Source organism: Elephas maximus, chromosome 15 (genome assembly GCF_024166365.1).
Source record: "Elephas maximus indicus isolate mEleMax1 chromosome 15, mEleMax1 primary haplotype, whole genome shotgun sequence".
In the NCBI taxonomy this organism is placed as follows: domain Eukaryota; kingdom Metazoa; phylum Chordata; class Mammalia; order Proboscidea; family Elephantidae; genus Elephas; species Elephas maximus.
In genome coordinates, this window is record NC_064833.1 from 61,642,084 (window position 1) to 61,658,009 (window position 15,926).

Genomic DNA, 15,926 nt, shown 5'->3' on the forward strand with positions numbered 1-15,926 from the left:
TAGACATTATTAAGGGGTTTTTACCCAAAACCCACGGGATGAGGTAATCAGTACATAATGTATGCCATAGTTAATTTTCATGCTACGTTTGACTCTTGTATGGTAGTAGGTGGTAGGTTCTTAAGCACTGTGCAAGTGATTTTAAAAGCCTCACATGTTTTGGTCATGAAAATACAACTTTAACTGTGGTAAATCACATATACTAAAAACCCCTTGGCATTGAGTAAATTTGGACTCGTAGGGACCCTAGAGGACAGAGTAGAGCTGGCCCATAGGGTTTCCAAGGAGTGGCTAGTGGATTCAAACTGTTGACCTGGCCCAAACTGCAGTGAAACATCTGGAAGGAGTTCTGGTGGCTCAAGGGTTAAGCACTGGGCTGCTAACCAAAAGGTCAGTGGTTCCAACCCACCCAGCAGCTTTGTGGGAGAAAGACCTGGCGATCTACTTCTGTAAAGAATAGAAAGATCTATTTCTGTAAAGCCAAGAAAACCCTGTGGGGCGGTTCTTCCCTGTCACATGGGCTAGCTATGAGCCAAAGTCAACTGGATAGCACCTAACAACAGCAGACAAAGACTCAGAGAATGTAGTTTAGGAACACCGTAACCAATGCTCTTTGAATAGGCTCGGGAGACTAGAAACACTTAGGGAACTTTTTCCCAAATCTGCATGAATTTCCAGCTGCACTCATTGATTTTTTTTAAAAAATATTTTGTTGTGTTTTTAGTGAAAGTTTATACAGCAAATTAGGTTCCCATATAACAATTTCTATACCTGTTGTTCAGTGGCATTGCTTATATTTTCTACATTGTGTCAAGTTTTCGTTATTTCTGTTCTGGTTGTTTTGTTTCCTTAATCTGACTTTCCTACCCCTCACCCACCAATCCCCCCACCCCACCCCACCTCCGGCCACTCATTGATTTTGACTGAGCAGGTCTGGGTAAGACTCTTCCTCAGAAAGCTTCCACAGGCTATTCTGATAAGTATCCCAGCTATGATTCCCTGTAAAGTCACCAACTCTGTCCCTATAAATTATTACTTTCATATTCTCCTCCCTCTGCCCTAAATCCCCAAACTCAAATGCCTTCCATAATTTTTGTTTTTCTGTTGTTTATTTTGTATATGTTGAAGATTGCTACTAATCTCATCCATTTGAACAGTATTTTAGTATCTTTAATAAAATCATATTTGAAGTTATTATCCTTCCAGGTATTTTTTGTACTTCACATAAGTATCCATGCAGTGAATTTAGTAATAGCTACTATTTATTGACTATTACATGTCAGGCACTTTCCATATATTATAATGCTTTAATCCTCTTATCAGCCTTGCCAATTGTTGTGTATACTCTCATTTAACAGAGAATTTAGTCCAGAGAAGTTAGATCTCTTGTACTCAGTCATAGTCGAACCTAGATTTTCTTTTATAGCCATACTCATTCCTCTGTTCAACACTGATAAAAAATTGTCTCTACTAGAAAAAAGATACATATTTTCTCTCATAAAATGAAAATTACATACTACAAATGTATCCCTTTTTGCTTAGTTGCCATAATACTAGCTACAAGTTTGATCTCAATTTTAGTCATAAGCAGATCACAGTTGCCTGAAAGCATTTAACTCCTGGATTTTTCTGGATTTATTTCTCCTTCCTGACTAGCAACATTTTTTTTTTTTAATAAAAATAGATTTGATATGGTTGTTAGGTGGCAGGATTTTCCCAAAATAAGATACATCTTATTTTGTAACTCTGAGAAAAGATTACAACTGTTATCGTTGATGCCACACGTAATGTATTAGATGCACGTTCCACATTATAAAAAAGTGATTTACTGGATGTTTTAGAAGTTCCATTTTCACGTTTCATAAAATGAATCAATTCTTCAAAAAAGGACAATTTCTGGTTTTAGTGGCACAAAATGCTACTAGGGCAATGTTCAAGAGAACTTGGCTTAAGGAAAATAATCATGTATTTATTTTAGACTTGCAGAAGGAGATTAGAATCCTTATCCAGGATGATAATACTGTGAGGAGATGCAGTCTGGTATTATGAACATGGTCCTTTACTTGTTGCCGTGAGGACGTGTAGGTTACCCATTGCCGGTATCTGCGTTGTATTTTGGCTTGTTTAATAGGCACATTCTATAGTACCTTGTTGTTGTTGTTGAGAATATATACAGCAAAACATATACCAGTTCAACAGTTCCTACATGTACAATTCAGTGACATTGATTACATTCTTTGAGCTGTGCAGCCATTCTCACCCTCCTTTTCAGAGTTGTTCCTGCTTCAATTAACATAAGGTAAGGTTCCTATCTAATCTTTTGAGTTAGGTTCCTATCTAATCTTTTGAGTTGTTGTTGTCAATTTAATTCCATATAGATGGTTCTTAAAAAACCATAATGCTCAAGGCAGACATTTTTTACTAGTTAAGCCAAACTACTGTTTGGTTTTAAGAAGACTTGAGAAGATATTTTTGGTTTAAAGATTATCTCAGGGCAGTAGTTTCAGGGGTTCATCCAGGCTCCATGTCTCCAGAAAGTTGTGTGATAGGTATATTTACAACAAGCACCAAAAAAAAAGAGTAGCTGCTGAGGCTGCTTAAGTACAAACAAACTCCTTGTGGGATTTGCATTCTTGGTTTGGAGGTTTAGGGTCATGGTGTCATGGGACATTCCAGTTAAATGACCTAGGAACGTGTTTAGTGCTTCTGTTCTACCTCCTAGCTTATTGTGTGGTGCCTGGGTCTTAAAAGCTTGCAAGTGGCCATCCGTGGCATAACAGTTGATCTCTATTTGTCTGGAGCAACAGAGGAAGAAGGAAAGTCAGGAAAAGGAAGAGGAGGAAATGGAATGTGTGGCTAATTGCCTCCATGAGCAACTGCCCCATTTGCCATGAGACCAGAGCTAGATGGTACCTGGCTCTCATTACTGAACATTTTGGTCAGAGTTTATGGAAGAATCCTGACCAAAAGGGGGAAATGCAGAACAAAATTTCTTTAGTACTTTTAAAGTGATAATCATTTGTTTTGTTAAAGGGCTTCTGGTAATAATTCAGATAGCGGAAATGATTATACTGATTTTTTTCTAACTTACATATAAACTCAGGACTTAAGATTTGTGCTATATTTTAAATTTTAATGATGAATGGAAATATTGGAGAACATTGGAAATATTGGAGAATATGAACACTCTCTCGTCTTTGTTTTGTTAACCATGACTGCTGTACTTGGTAGTATAGGGATGGGCAATACTAAAAGGGATAGGTGTATATTCAAATTAATTGGCCACTTACTCAATGGATTGCACAGGAACTGCAGCTAGTTATGGATTATAGAATGACCAGTGCTTATGATCAGATAGGTAAGAAAAAGAATAAATGAGAGAATCTTTTTTTTTCAATTGTGTTTTAAGTGAAAGTTTAATTGTGCTTTAAGTGAAAGTTTAGAATCTTGATTTATAAACTTTCACTTAAAGCACGATTAAAAAAATTTATATACAACTTGCTATGTACTCCTAGTTGCTCTCCCCCTAATGAGACAGTACACTCCTCCTCTCCACGCTGCACTCCCCATGTCCATTCAGCCCCTGTGCCTTCTCATCTCCCCTCCAGACAGGAGCTGCCCACCTAGTCTCATGTGTCTACTTGAGCTGAGAAGCTCACTCCTCACCAGTATCATTTTCTATCTTATAGTCCAGTCCAATCCCTCCCTGAAGAGTTGGCTTTGGGAATGGTTCCAGTCTTGGGCTAACAGAAGGTCTAGGACCATGACCTCAGGAGTCCTTCTAGTTTCAGTAAGACCATTAAGTCTGGTCTTTCTACGAGAATTTGAGGTCTTCATCCTACTGCTCACCTGCTCCATCAGGGATTCTCTGTTGTGTTCCCTGTCGGGGCAGTCATCGGTTATAGCTGGGCACCATCTAGTTCTTCTGGTCTCAGGCTGATGTAGTCTTTCATTTATGTGGCCCTGTCTGTCTCTTGGGCTCATAATTACCTTGTGTCTTTGGTATTCTTCATTGTCTTTTGCTTCAGGTAGGTTGAGACCAGTGGATGCCTCCTAGATGGCCGCTTGCTAGTGTTTAAGACTGCAGATGCCGCTCACCAAAGTAGGATGCAGAATGTTTTCTTAATAGATTTTATTATGCCAATTGACCTGATGTCCCCTGAAACCACGGTCCCCAGACCCCTGCCCCTGCTCCTCTGGCCTTTGAAGCATTTGGTTTAATCAGGAAACTTCTTTGCTTTTGGTTTAGTCCAGTTGTGCTGACCAAATGAGAGAATCTTGATAGGCATCTTTCAAACCAAACAGATGGAGTAGACTGGATAAACAAAAAAACCCAAACCCGTTGCTGTCGAGTCGATTCCGACTCATAGCAACCCTAAAGGACAGAGTAGAACTGCCCATAGGGTTTCCAAGGAGAACCTGGTGGATTCGAACTGCTGACGTTTTGGTTAGCAGGTGTAGTTCTTACTACACCACCAGGGTTTCCAGTAGACAGGATAGGAGAAAGAAATATGGTGGACAATCCTTTGAAAGAGAGGGGCAAATCTTAAATACATCAAGTAGTCCATACGAATATTCACTTATTAATTGAACAAACAAGGCTATCACAATGGATTAATTTTTTTATGTAGCTAATAAAAACCTTAAATTTTTTAATTTTGTATATATGGTTAATCAACTTTCTACTTAATAGCACTCTATACTATATTAATTTTCAAAAATGTAAAATTATATAAAAATAGAATAAAATCATAGAACTGCAATAAACTTTAGATCTATTCCAACACTGTGCTTTTTAGCAGTGAGGAAACTGAGGCCCAAACGGTTCATTTAAGAAAAGTACACACATTTTGTCATGCTCACACATATACATATAGACATGGCTGCAGGCTTTACATATAGTTCGGTGTTACTGTGAGCAATTGTATGAATTACCAGAAAAATAAAAAAACAAGTTGGTTTTAATTAAACTACTAGAGACATTTTTTTCTCTTCAAAAAGAAAAGAAAATTTTACTTCTGAAGTAAGGAATTGTGAGGAAATCAAAAAAAGTTCTAAACAATTTAACTTATTGGGGTAAAAACATAGATGGTTAATGACTTCAGAAGAACTATTTTTAAGACCTCTTAAGAATTATGATTACAGCAAGACACCTAATTTGACTAGCAACGTCAGAATTCCTCACGATATTCTTTTCAGATACTGAGGTTCAATCCAAGCCTTGTATTTAGTCGGCTTTGTATTATCAAATATATTTATATCAAAGAACTAGCCAGAGAGATTCTCTCTATTTTAAGTCTATGAGAACCATCACTAGCACACACTGACAGATGGTAAAGAATGTCTGCGGTTAGAATGTCAGAAACCTCTCCAAAGGAAAGTCTTTAAACAATGTCCTTAATGCAGAAATGCAAAACCAGATTTCATTGCCCTTTTCCTATACAGCTCAGACATGCAGGCTCGCTGACTGCAGCCTGTGGTCTGAGAAGCACACAGTGGAAGAGAGCAGCCCTGGTAAAGGCTGGAATGGAATCCATTTAGGCCAGAGTTTACAAAGATTGGGTCAGAGGCAAGCACTTGAAGTTAAAAGAAAGGAACATGCTACACAATGCAAACATATATAGGCTTTCCATTTTGACTGTGCTCATTGGAGACATCCTGTTTGCCTTTCAAGACAACAGTATTCCATGATTTTAATATGAAATATGAGATTTTTGAAAAAACTAGTGTTTCCTAATTGAAAAAAATAGATGTAAGATAGACAACATTATGTGAAGCTGTGGAGATTTTTTTTTTTTTTCTCACAATTATTTGTTACCACTGAAAAATAATCATCTTCTCCACTGGAGAATAATTAATGATGTAAGTGGCAGCAACATGGATTACATTTTATTTCAGAAGAAAGACTATATGAAGTAGTAAATTGGTACCACTCCTAAAAGGATTAAGTTTACTGTCCATGCAAGAGGTCATAGGTAATTGAGAACCTAATAAAAGGGAGAACAAAATATTTGTGAATCCTTTTATATCACTTTGTAGTGTGAGACCAGCACCTTTACTTCCATGTAATTTAATTCTTCTGTCTGTAACATGGAGGAATCTATCTGGAGAATTTAATTTTAACCTCTCAGTATCTAATGAGGAAGTTCAGTTGCTGTGTGTCTAGTATATCATACACAAATTGTGTTTGTGCTTTAGGTGAAAGTTTACAGAGGAAATTAGTTTCTCATTAAGCAACTAATATACAAATTGTTTTGTGACATTGGTTGCCAACCTTGCCATATGTCAACACTCTCCCCTCTCCACCCCAGGATCCGTTTCCATTCATCCAGTTTTCCTGTTGCTTCCTGTCTTCTGACCTTTGCTTTTAGGCTGGTGTGCCCATTAGTCTCCTAAACGTGATTGAACTTAAAAACCACATTCCTCACGTGTGTTATCGTTTGCCCTATAGACCTCTCTAATCTTTGACTGAAGAGTTAACCTCAGGAAAGACTTCAGTACTTAGGTAAAAGGGTGTCTGGAGACCATACTCTCATGGTTTCTCCAGTCTCTGTCAGACTAGCAAGGCTAGTCTTTTTGTGTGTGTGTGTGTGCGTGTGTGTGAATTTGAATTTTGTTCTACATTTTTCTCCCACTCTGTTTGAGACCTTCTATTGTGATCCCTGTCAGAGCAGTCAGTGGTGGTAGTCAAGTACCATCTAGTTGTACTGGGCTCAGTCTGGAAGAGGTTGTGGTAGTTGTGGTCCATTAGTCCTTCGGACTAATCTTTCCCTTGTGTCTGTTTTTCTTCGCTCTTTGCTCCAGCTGGGATGGGACCAGTAATATGTATCTTAGATGGCTATTCACAGGCTTTTAAGACCCCAGACACTACTCACCACAGTCAAATGTAGAATATTTTCTTTATAAACTATGTTATGCCATTTGAGCTAGATGTTCCTGGGACCATGGCCCTCAGCCCTTAGCCCAGTAACTCGGTCTGTCAGGGAGTTGGGATGTGTCTGTAGAACTTCTGTAACTTTGCCCTGGTCAAGTTGTGCTGACTTCCCCAGAATTGTGTACTGTCTTACCCTTCACCAAAGTTACCACTTATCTCCTATCTAGTTAGTGTTTTTCCCTCCCTACCCCTCCCCTCCCTTCATACACAGATTTGAGAAAGAATACAAAAAAGTGACAGAAGGGAAAGAATGATTGCTTATTATTGCTGGATCTAAGTAGTAGTAATTATTTATTATAATAAGTTATTTCATTGTGCTATTTTTCTTGTAAAACTAGCCTTTCTGCAACAGTATATGCTTATATATTGAGGGACAAGTATACTTATTTGTATTGTTAATTTAAGATTGTCTAGCACTGTGCTGTCATGTGGCCATTTAAATTTATTAAAATTAAATATATTTAATGTTAAATTCCATAGTCACATTTACCATATCAGTAACCATGTTATACAGAATGATTCCGTCATCACAGACAGTTCTGTTAGACAATGGTATTTTGGTACTGATGATCTTTTAATTAAGCTTTTATCAATGCATTTCATTGAAAGGTAAGAACATACATCACAAGTTCTTAGTTGAGAGACAGAGAGGAAACTAATCTACCAATGGAAGGATTAAGCCAAAGGTTAAATTGTAAAGAAGGTACATTTAACATAGGTCACAAAACGCAACAAGGAATTTTTTAAAATAATGGTGACTCAGAAACCATTAGTGGCATTACTTATGATAATGTGATTTTCTGAAATAGAAAACAATTCTTGCTAACATTCTGAAAAAAGTCAATCTTCCATCAATTTACATAGTAGTTGCATTCCTAGAAATTTAGTGTATAGTTAAACTATAAAAAACAACTTCGTATTCATCTTTAATAGACTTAAGTTCTAGGCTTCGATAATTATAAACAGGTTTTTCAACCACATCAATGTCTAGCACACATTCAGGACAGCTCTGTTGTATAGAAAAGTCTATGTATTACAGGATGTGTGCATCCCACCCACCCCTACTAAATGCCAAAAGCTTTGATCATTGTAAACACTAAAAAGCACCTCTAAACTTTTCCAACACATTTTAGGAAACCTAGATTTTACAGTGTAAATATTTAAGATGGTGGACCCATCCAGCCTCTTTAGTTAGAAACACCTGAAACCTGTTCCTTTGTTAGATACACACACACCCCTGTGTAATTTTTAATTGAAAACATGGTGCTGCTACAGACATAATTCTTCTGTAACACCTAATAATATTAGACTTAAGTGTCCAGGGATAATGAAAGCAAAATTTCTTCTTTACCCGTATTATGAGCTTCTGTCTTATTTGCATTAGAAAATAAGGCTGTGGTAGAAGTTGGCTCTGGCACTTGTCTGTTTTAAGACCCTATTTTCTCCTTTGAATTTCTTTGTTTATACAATGTGTTTCCATTAATGGAACCATGCTGAATCATTGAGTGTGTCTAAATTTTGGGTAGTTGGTATGGATTTTTTTTTTCCTCCCGCAATCTCCCTCAGAGATCTGTGGGACAATACACTGTCTGGCTAATTTGAACCCCGAAAATCACAGAGTTCTACTGGAGTCCACTGGGTTCCCACATAAAAATTATCTATTTTTCCTACCAAAAATGCACATACCTCATACAATAAATACCCTGTAGAAACAGTAATTTGCAGCACACGCCTGTTTTTTCACTTGCCAACAGTCATAAAGGCTGCTGCCTTGCAGCAGCACACACTGTTGTTGGGAAAGTGGCTTCCCAAAAAACCTGAGAGCTGGAAAAAGGGGGTAGACAACCATATATCCTAGGGTTACTAGCTGTGTGACCTTGGGAATTAGCTCACTGAGCTTATATAATAAAGCTCTGGATTTCCTTAAGAAGCGCATTGAAATAAAACAAAACAACAAAATAATTATCACAAGGCCATGATCTATAGATGAAATGAGAAACTGTATTTACCTCAAGAAAGACAAACAGACTTAAGAAAATCTAGAGCAGGGCTTCTTAATCCTAGAGATCCGTGGTTGACCCACAGGTAATCTGTGAACCCCCTGAAATTGTAGCAAAATTATGTTTATGGGCATTTGTGCATTTTGTTTACAAGAGAGACAATACATTAAAATAATCAAATGAATGAGGAAAAACTAATTAGATAAAAGAATAATAAAACCCCATTCTAGAAAGAGGACATAGGTCCAGGTCTATAAAATCATGAAGGGGATGGTTGATGAAATTAAAAGTTAAGGCTACTATTGAGATTGTAAATTTAAAACAGTTAAAAACAAAAAACAAATGCTTCTTGGAAGAACGAATAACCTATAAAAATTATCTCCCCCTTCCTAAAAATGATACTTGCTAAAAATAAAAGGCTTAGCTCTAGCTCCATCAAGAGTTAAAGAAGCAAAAGTCATAGTAGGTAGTTAATGTCGTTGTTAGGTACCGTCCAGTTGGTTCTGACTTATAAAAAAAAAAATTTTTTTTTTTTTTTTTTTTTTTTACTTATAGCGACCCTGTTATAACAGAATGAAACACTGCACTATCTTGCGCCATGCTCACAATGATTGCTGTGAGACCATCGTTGAGGCCACTCTGTTAGTCCATCTTGTTGAGGATTTTCCGGTTTTTCACTGACCCTCTGCTTTATCAAACATGATGTCTTTCTCCAGGGACTGGTCCCTCCTAATTACATGTCCAAAGTACATGAGACAAAGTCTCACCATCCTTGCTTTTGAGGAGCATTTTGTCTATACGTCTTCCAAGACAGACTTACTCGTTCTTCTGCCATTCCATGGTATATTCAATATTTTTCCCCAACACCATAATTCAGAGGCATCGATTCTTCTTTGGTATTCCTTATTCATTGTCCAGCTCTTGCTTGCATATGAGGTGATGGGAAATATCATGGGTTGGGTCAGGCTCAACTTAGCCCTCAAGGTGACATCTTTGCTTTTTAATACTTTAAAGAGGTCTTTTGCAGCAGATTTGTCTCATGTTAACTCTGCTCCTAAATCTTCATTAGCCACTGTTAAAAATCACTGACCTTTCTTGACTGCCAGTATATGCTACTTTTTCATTTCCAGCTATATTGTGGGAAATGTGGACTGATAAATGGGTAGTTCTCTCAATTATGCTTATTTTGCCTCACACCCTCAAAGGAAATTCAACATTCTTTTCAAAAAAATTGTTTTCATTTTTATAGAACATTTATATATTTTAACAAAGGAAAGTTTATAGCATTAAAACAAGCAGCATTTGAATCAAAGCAAATATCCAAAACCTGGCCCAAACTCACTTTTTACAGGAAGCCTTCACTGATTTAATTATCATCTGCTGGGAGTGTTCTTGTACCCCCCCCCCATCATTCCCACATGAAAGTATCAGGTGTCACAGGGTGTGTATTGGTAATGATGATGGTGATCGATAATGATAGCTAACATTTATGAAGTACTTACAAGGGTTTTGCATATGTTAACTTTATACACAAAAGAACCCTAGGAGATAGGCACAATTATTCCCGTTTTACAAATGAGGAAACTGGAGCAGAGAGAGTAACTGGCTCAGGGTTGCATCATTTATAAGCCGTAGAGCTGGACATCATATCCAGGTCGTCTGACTCCAGAGTCCGTGCTCTTAATCTCTACATTATATTGCCTCTGCTGGATTTTTATACTTATGCCAAAATCATTGGATAAAGTGACCATTTAAACACTGGACACCCTGGGTAGAGTCTGTTCATTTTCATACTCATTTTAAATCTTGTTATGTGGAACAATGGAAACCCCCAAATGAAAAGATATAGTTAGTGTAAGTGATTATCAAAGACTACAATACTGAAGGTTCACCTTAAATTACATTGACAGAAATGGAGTTCTCAGAAATACACCACTAGTTCTTTCTTTCTATCCCTTTAATAAAATGATTCAAAGTTAAAACAAGGATAAAACGCCACATAAATTTTATGGATGCTGTTCCTGGTGATTGAGGGATATGCTGACCTCTCCATGTCCTGGATTTCCTACAGCAGGCAGTCTGTGTGCACGAGAGGCTCCCAAACTCCAGGTCATCAGTGGCCTTTATTGAACGGACTCTTCATTGTATATTATTATTGCCTGACTTTTTTTTTTTTTTGTCTATCTCAATTACTCACCCTAAAAGACTCTCCTCACTTAGGGGAAATATCTGTTACTCTTGAAGGTTGTTAACTGTGGCTGCAGCATTCTGTCCGAGGTTCTTCTTTTACCAGCCCTTTGCATTTGTGTAGGGGATCCTGCACTTTACTGTACACAATAAAGGTAGTTCTGAGCCAGAATTTTTCGAGTGGTGACCAAAGAAGGCTGCATCAAAATCACCTGAGGAGCTTCTTAAAAAGGCAAATTCTCAAGTTGCACCCCAGATTTGCCTAATCACTCTCTAGGATTTTCCCTACTCCCATCTATTTACATTTTTAACAAGCCTCCCGGCTGTTTCTGATGTACTCAAAAGTGTGAAAGCCACTGTTTAGTAGACTACATTAAGTGAAATTTAGTCATCAAAGGGACGCATGAATAAATCCTGGCACTTAAGGAGCTGACAGTCTGATAGGAAAGATAATACTTGCATAGCAATAAATAACTAATACAGAGGGTTGTTTTTTTTTTTTTTTAATACCATTAAAGAGATAGAAACAGCTATTTCCAGGTACTGGAAGTAGAGAATCTTCTAGAGGTTTTTTATTTTTTATGTTAGTGCACAGTAGCTACACTTGGCTGAGTCCTTGTTCATGCAGCACAGAGAAGGCCTGCAGTTTGCTTCTTGTCTCTTTACCAGCTCATTGAATAATTTCCATAATGTACAGAGATTAAGGCAAAAGCTTTAATATTATTACAGACGTACTGCATCTAAAACTGGGGACAGAGTTTTGCCTTCCATAAATTATCAAGCATACTGGGTACTCAGGATGTTTCTGTTTTTATTTTTTAGTTGGAGGTCACTAGAATTTACATGACTTGGAGCCATATGCTCTGCGAGCTGAATAATAACCTTCCATTCAGCTTCCTCTTCAGCGTGACTATGTCCAGAGCTTTTGTCTCAAGTGTTTGTGACACATTCAACTCTTTTTAAAAAAGTGGCGCTGTTCCCTTCATCATGTTTAGTGTATGGTCCACCTAAAAGTGATATTCCTAAAATTAGTAAAAAGAAATAGGCCAACAAGTTTGAACAAGGAAAGGAAAGGAGAACTAACATTTATTTACTACTATAGGGTCTCTCGCTACGAGTCGGAATCGGCTCAGCAGCAATGGGTTTGGGGGTTTTTTGGTATGTGGCAAATACTATGCATGCAAAAGGAGCCCTGGTGGTGCAATGGTTAAGTGCTTGGCTGCTAACCACCCAAAAGGTTGGCAGTTGGAACCCATCCAGCAGCCCGGTGGCAGACCTGGTGATCTACTCCCATAAATATTACAGCCTGGGAAATCCTATGGGGCAGTTCTACTCTGTCCTGTAGAGCTGCTATGAGTTAGAATTGACTCGACGGCACAAAACAATGACGTTCCAAGCAAATTTCAGAGAGGTTAAGTTAAATGTACCAGTCTACCCAGCTGCGTGAGCTGAGAAAGTAGAGATTCTAAATAATAAGTGGCCTTTATTGACAGATGTTTCAGTACCTGTTACTTGTAAAATACTGAATTAGGCCCCTTTGGATACAAAGATAAATACAGCATAGTGCCAGACCTCAGGGAGCGTACAGCCAGACATTTACAGATGACCATTAGAAGGCATAATACAAGTGAAAGGGCCCTGACATTTGCACTTGCTATATTAAACGTTTTGAATACATTATCCCATTTAGTCTTCACAACAAACCCGGAAAGTGGTTGGACTCTCTGTTACATAGATAAGGAAACTGTAGTTCAGAGAAAGCACATCACCCAAAGTTACACAACCAGTAAGTTGCAGGGCTCAGATTTGCATTCAGGTCAGTATGACTCCAAAGCCTCTTCATTCTACACCACCTCGAGTCTTCAGTAATTCCATGGGAATTCAAGTGACAGACTTCATTCTGACAACAGGGAGGCTCTTGGGAGCTGCGCATGATGCATTCTACCTGGATATTTAAGAACCAATAGGATTTAGATTGACAGGAGGTTTATACAGTGCTGATAACAAGCACAGATACAGAGGAATAGAAGGGTGTGGGAGTGGACGTTAGACTGTTTCCACTTAAGCATACAAGATACGGAACTCCCCCTGTGAGAGGCGGGCTAGGAAGTTGGACTCCAGATAATGATGTCACGCCTCAAGCTTTCATTAGAGATGATGAGAATCAAAGGACTGGATTCAAGAAATATCTGTGTTAAAAAATGAACAAAACTTGACAACTCATTGCATGTTATAGGTAAGGAGGGAAAAGGAGCCAACATGAATCAAAGCCTATTGAATGAATCACTGTGAGTTGTGCTGGTAAAACAAGTGAAAGATTACGTTAGAACACAGGTTACAGCTTTAAGTAATTTACACAAATAATGCCCAGCTTTAGCTTTTTTAGCTTAACTGTGGACTAAACTTATTTTCCCAGTGGGGCTAATTCATATGGAATATGTTCTATAACTGTTATTTTCTAAGGCAGTAAAGCTGCGTTCCAATTAATATTGTAGGACATCTTTAATTTTTTTAAACAAAGAGAAAATATCTATGTTGTCAAAAATACATACACGCATATGTAAAGGTACATGTGAAAGAACTGGAAGAATATGTGCCAAAATATTAATAATAGGATTATGACTGCCTTCTTTGTTTTCCAAATTTTAGTTCTATAATCAAATTTTACTTCTGTAATTAAAAAATATATATATTTTACTTCTATAATCAGAAAAAACACACCCTTTTTTTAAAAAAAAGCTGAATAACCTAACCATTTAACTGATGTGCTAGTCATAAATTCCTTCAGAGTACCTAATGAAACATTGTGTGGAGACTGCTCGTTAGATAGTCTACCAAAATTATTTTCCAGGGACTGTTTTAGAGAACTTTGCTTCATCATTTTCTGTTCATACAAAACCATTTTAATTTTAGTATTAACATAGAATATTTGAAGTATGTATTTAGATCTTTAAAGATTTGTGGTTTTCAACCAGCGGCAAAATTTTCGCTCTCCTGTACCTTTTCTATTTATCATAAATGTTGATGTTGAACTCTTAAAATAATTTATCAAGGAAGAAAGGCAAATATCAGTTGGCAAGTTGTATTAGAAAATACTTGAATATTTTATTGTCTAAATTGAGCCATCATATATGTTATGTCTGGCATTACATTTTAATAACAGTGTAATCAATTCCAAATATTAATACTTTGCACTTAGACTTTTCTTCACTTTACTTTTGTAAAATTTACTTTAAAAGAAGATTTTGATTTTAGGAGGAAAAAGGGTAATGGAAAACTGTTTTCCCCCTTTGGTAGTCTCTGACTTTAAAAATGAATGACATATTAAAATAAACACCAATTTCAAGGACTGACTTAGTTTAGAATAAACTTATTGTCATTGTTAGGTGCTATTGAGTCAATTTTTGACTCATAGTGACTCCATGTGGCAGAATAGAACTGCCTGATAGGGTTTTCTAGGTTTATAATCTTTGTGGAAGCAGATCATTGGGTCTTTGTCCCGTGGAGCTGCTGGGTGGGTTCAAACCCACAGTCCTTCAATTAGCAGCCACATGCTTAACTGTGAGGCACCAAAAAATCCTTAAAGGTAACTTTATGATGAAAATTCTGACACAGTAGGCTTCTCAACCAAATTGCTTTTATGTAAAAACCATTCCAGTGTTAACTTCTCAGATGCCAGTGTTAATTTCTTTTTGCCTTGGCCAACATAAAATTAGAATTTGGGTTTTATTTTAATCTAATTTGTTCATGTTATGATATGCAGAATTAATGGAATTTTTTTCTTGATATTTAGGAAATACCAGAAAGGAACTAAAGTCCGCCTTCGGCTGTTAGACCTTGAGCTTACGTCTAGATTCCTGGGAGCAACGACAGACACAACTCTCCTAGAAGCTGATGCAGTTCTCTTGGGACTCCAGGGAAGTAAAGACTCAAAAGAGGAGCCTCATAAAAAAAAATGAACCTTGCTTAGTGCATTCACTCCTTTGTTAAACCCAGATAGTCATCAAGAATGTAATGGGAAAATTGTGAATAAATGATTAAAAGAAGACATTGTAATAAATGAAAGCTATTACAATAGCTCTTATTTGTTAGAATTTTCTTTGATTGGTATAGTGTAAGCTGTACTGACAGTCTTTCAGTAAATGTTTTGAGCGCCTCTCTGTGTGCATAGTACTGTTCGAAACACCATAGAAACAGCAGTGAGCAAATTAGACAAAATTCCTTGCCCTTGTGGAGCCTACATTCAACTGGGGAAAATAGACAATAAATAAGTAAAATATAATGTATGTTAAATACTGATATGTGCTAAGGAAAAAAAATAAAGCAGGTATCGCTAGTACGAGTTGTCACAGTGACAGGTTGAATTTAGATGTGGTGTCAAGAGAAGGCCTAGTGAGGAAATCACTTTTGAATGATATCTGAAAGAAATGAGGGAGTTAGCCACATAATCTCTGGGGAGGAGTATTCCAGCAGAGGGAATGGTTAGTGCAAAGACCCTGAGGCAGGACTGTTGCCTGTCAGGTTTAAGGAACAGGGGGAGGCCATTGTGGCTGCGCTTAAAAGGAGTAGGAGATGAGCTCAGAGAGGTGGAGTCAGACCCAGTAAGGACTTTGGCATTTATTTACTCTGAGACGGAGGGTCACTGGAGGATTCTGAGCAGAGGAGATTATAATTGGACTTATATTTGAGCAGGATTCCTTTAAGCAGACTGTCTAAATAGACTTCAGATGAGCAAGGGCAGAAAAGGGGTGATGTGTGAGGAAATTTGTAGTAATCTGGGTGAGAGATGATGGCAACTTGGACCA

The 15,926-nt window shown here is 37.5% G+C and overlaps 1 protein-coding gene across 1 annotated transcript in view; it reads left to right on the forward strand.

The window, feature by feature from the left end:
• Positions 1 to 15,194, forward strand: part of TPD52 (tumor protein D52) — a 242,862-nt gene extending 227,668 nt beyond the window's left edge. Inside the window, exon 3 of the mRNA XM_049854331.1 lies at positions 14,915 to 15,194. Coding sequence (XP_049710288.1) covers positions 14,915 to 15,080 — 166 coding nt within the window. The 3' untranslated portion in view covers positions 15,081 to 15,194. The remainder of the gene's footprint in view (positions 1 to 14,914) is intronic.
• Positions 15,195 to 15,926: the final 732 nt, after the last annotated feature.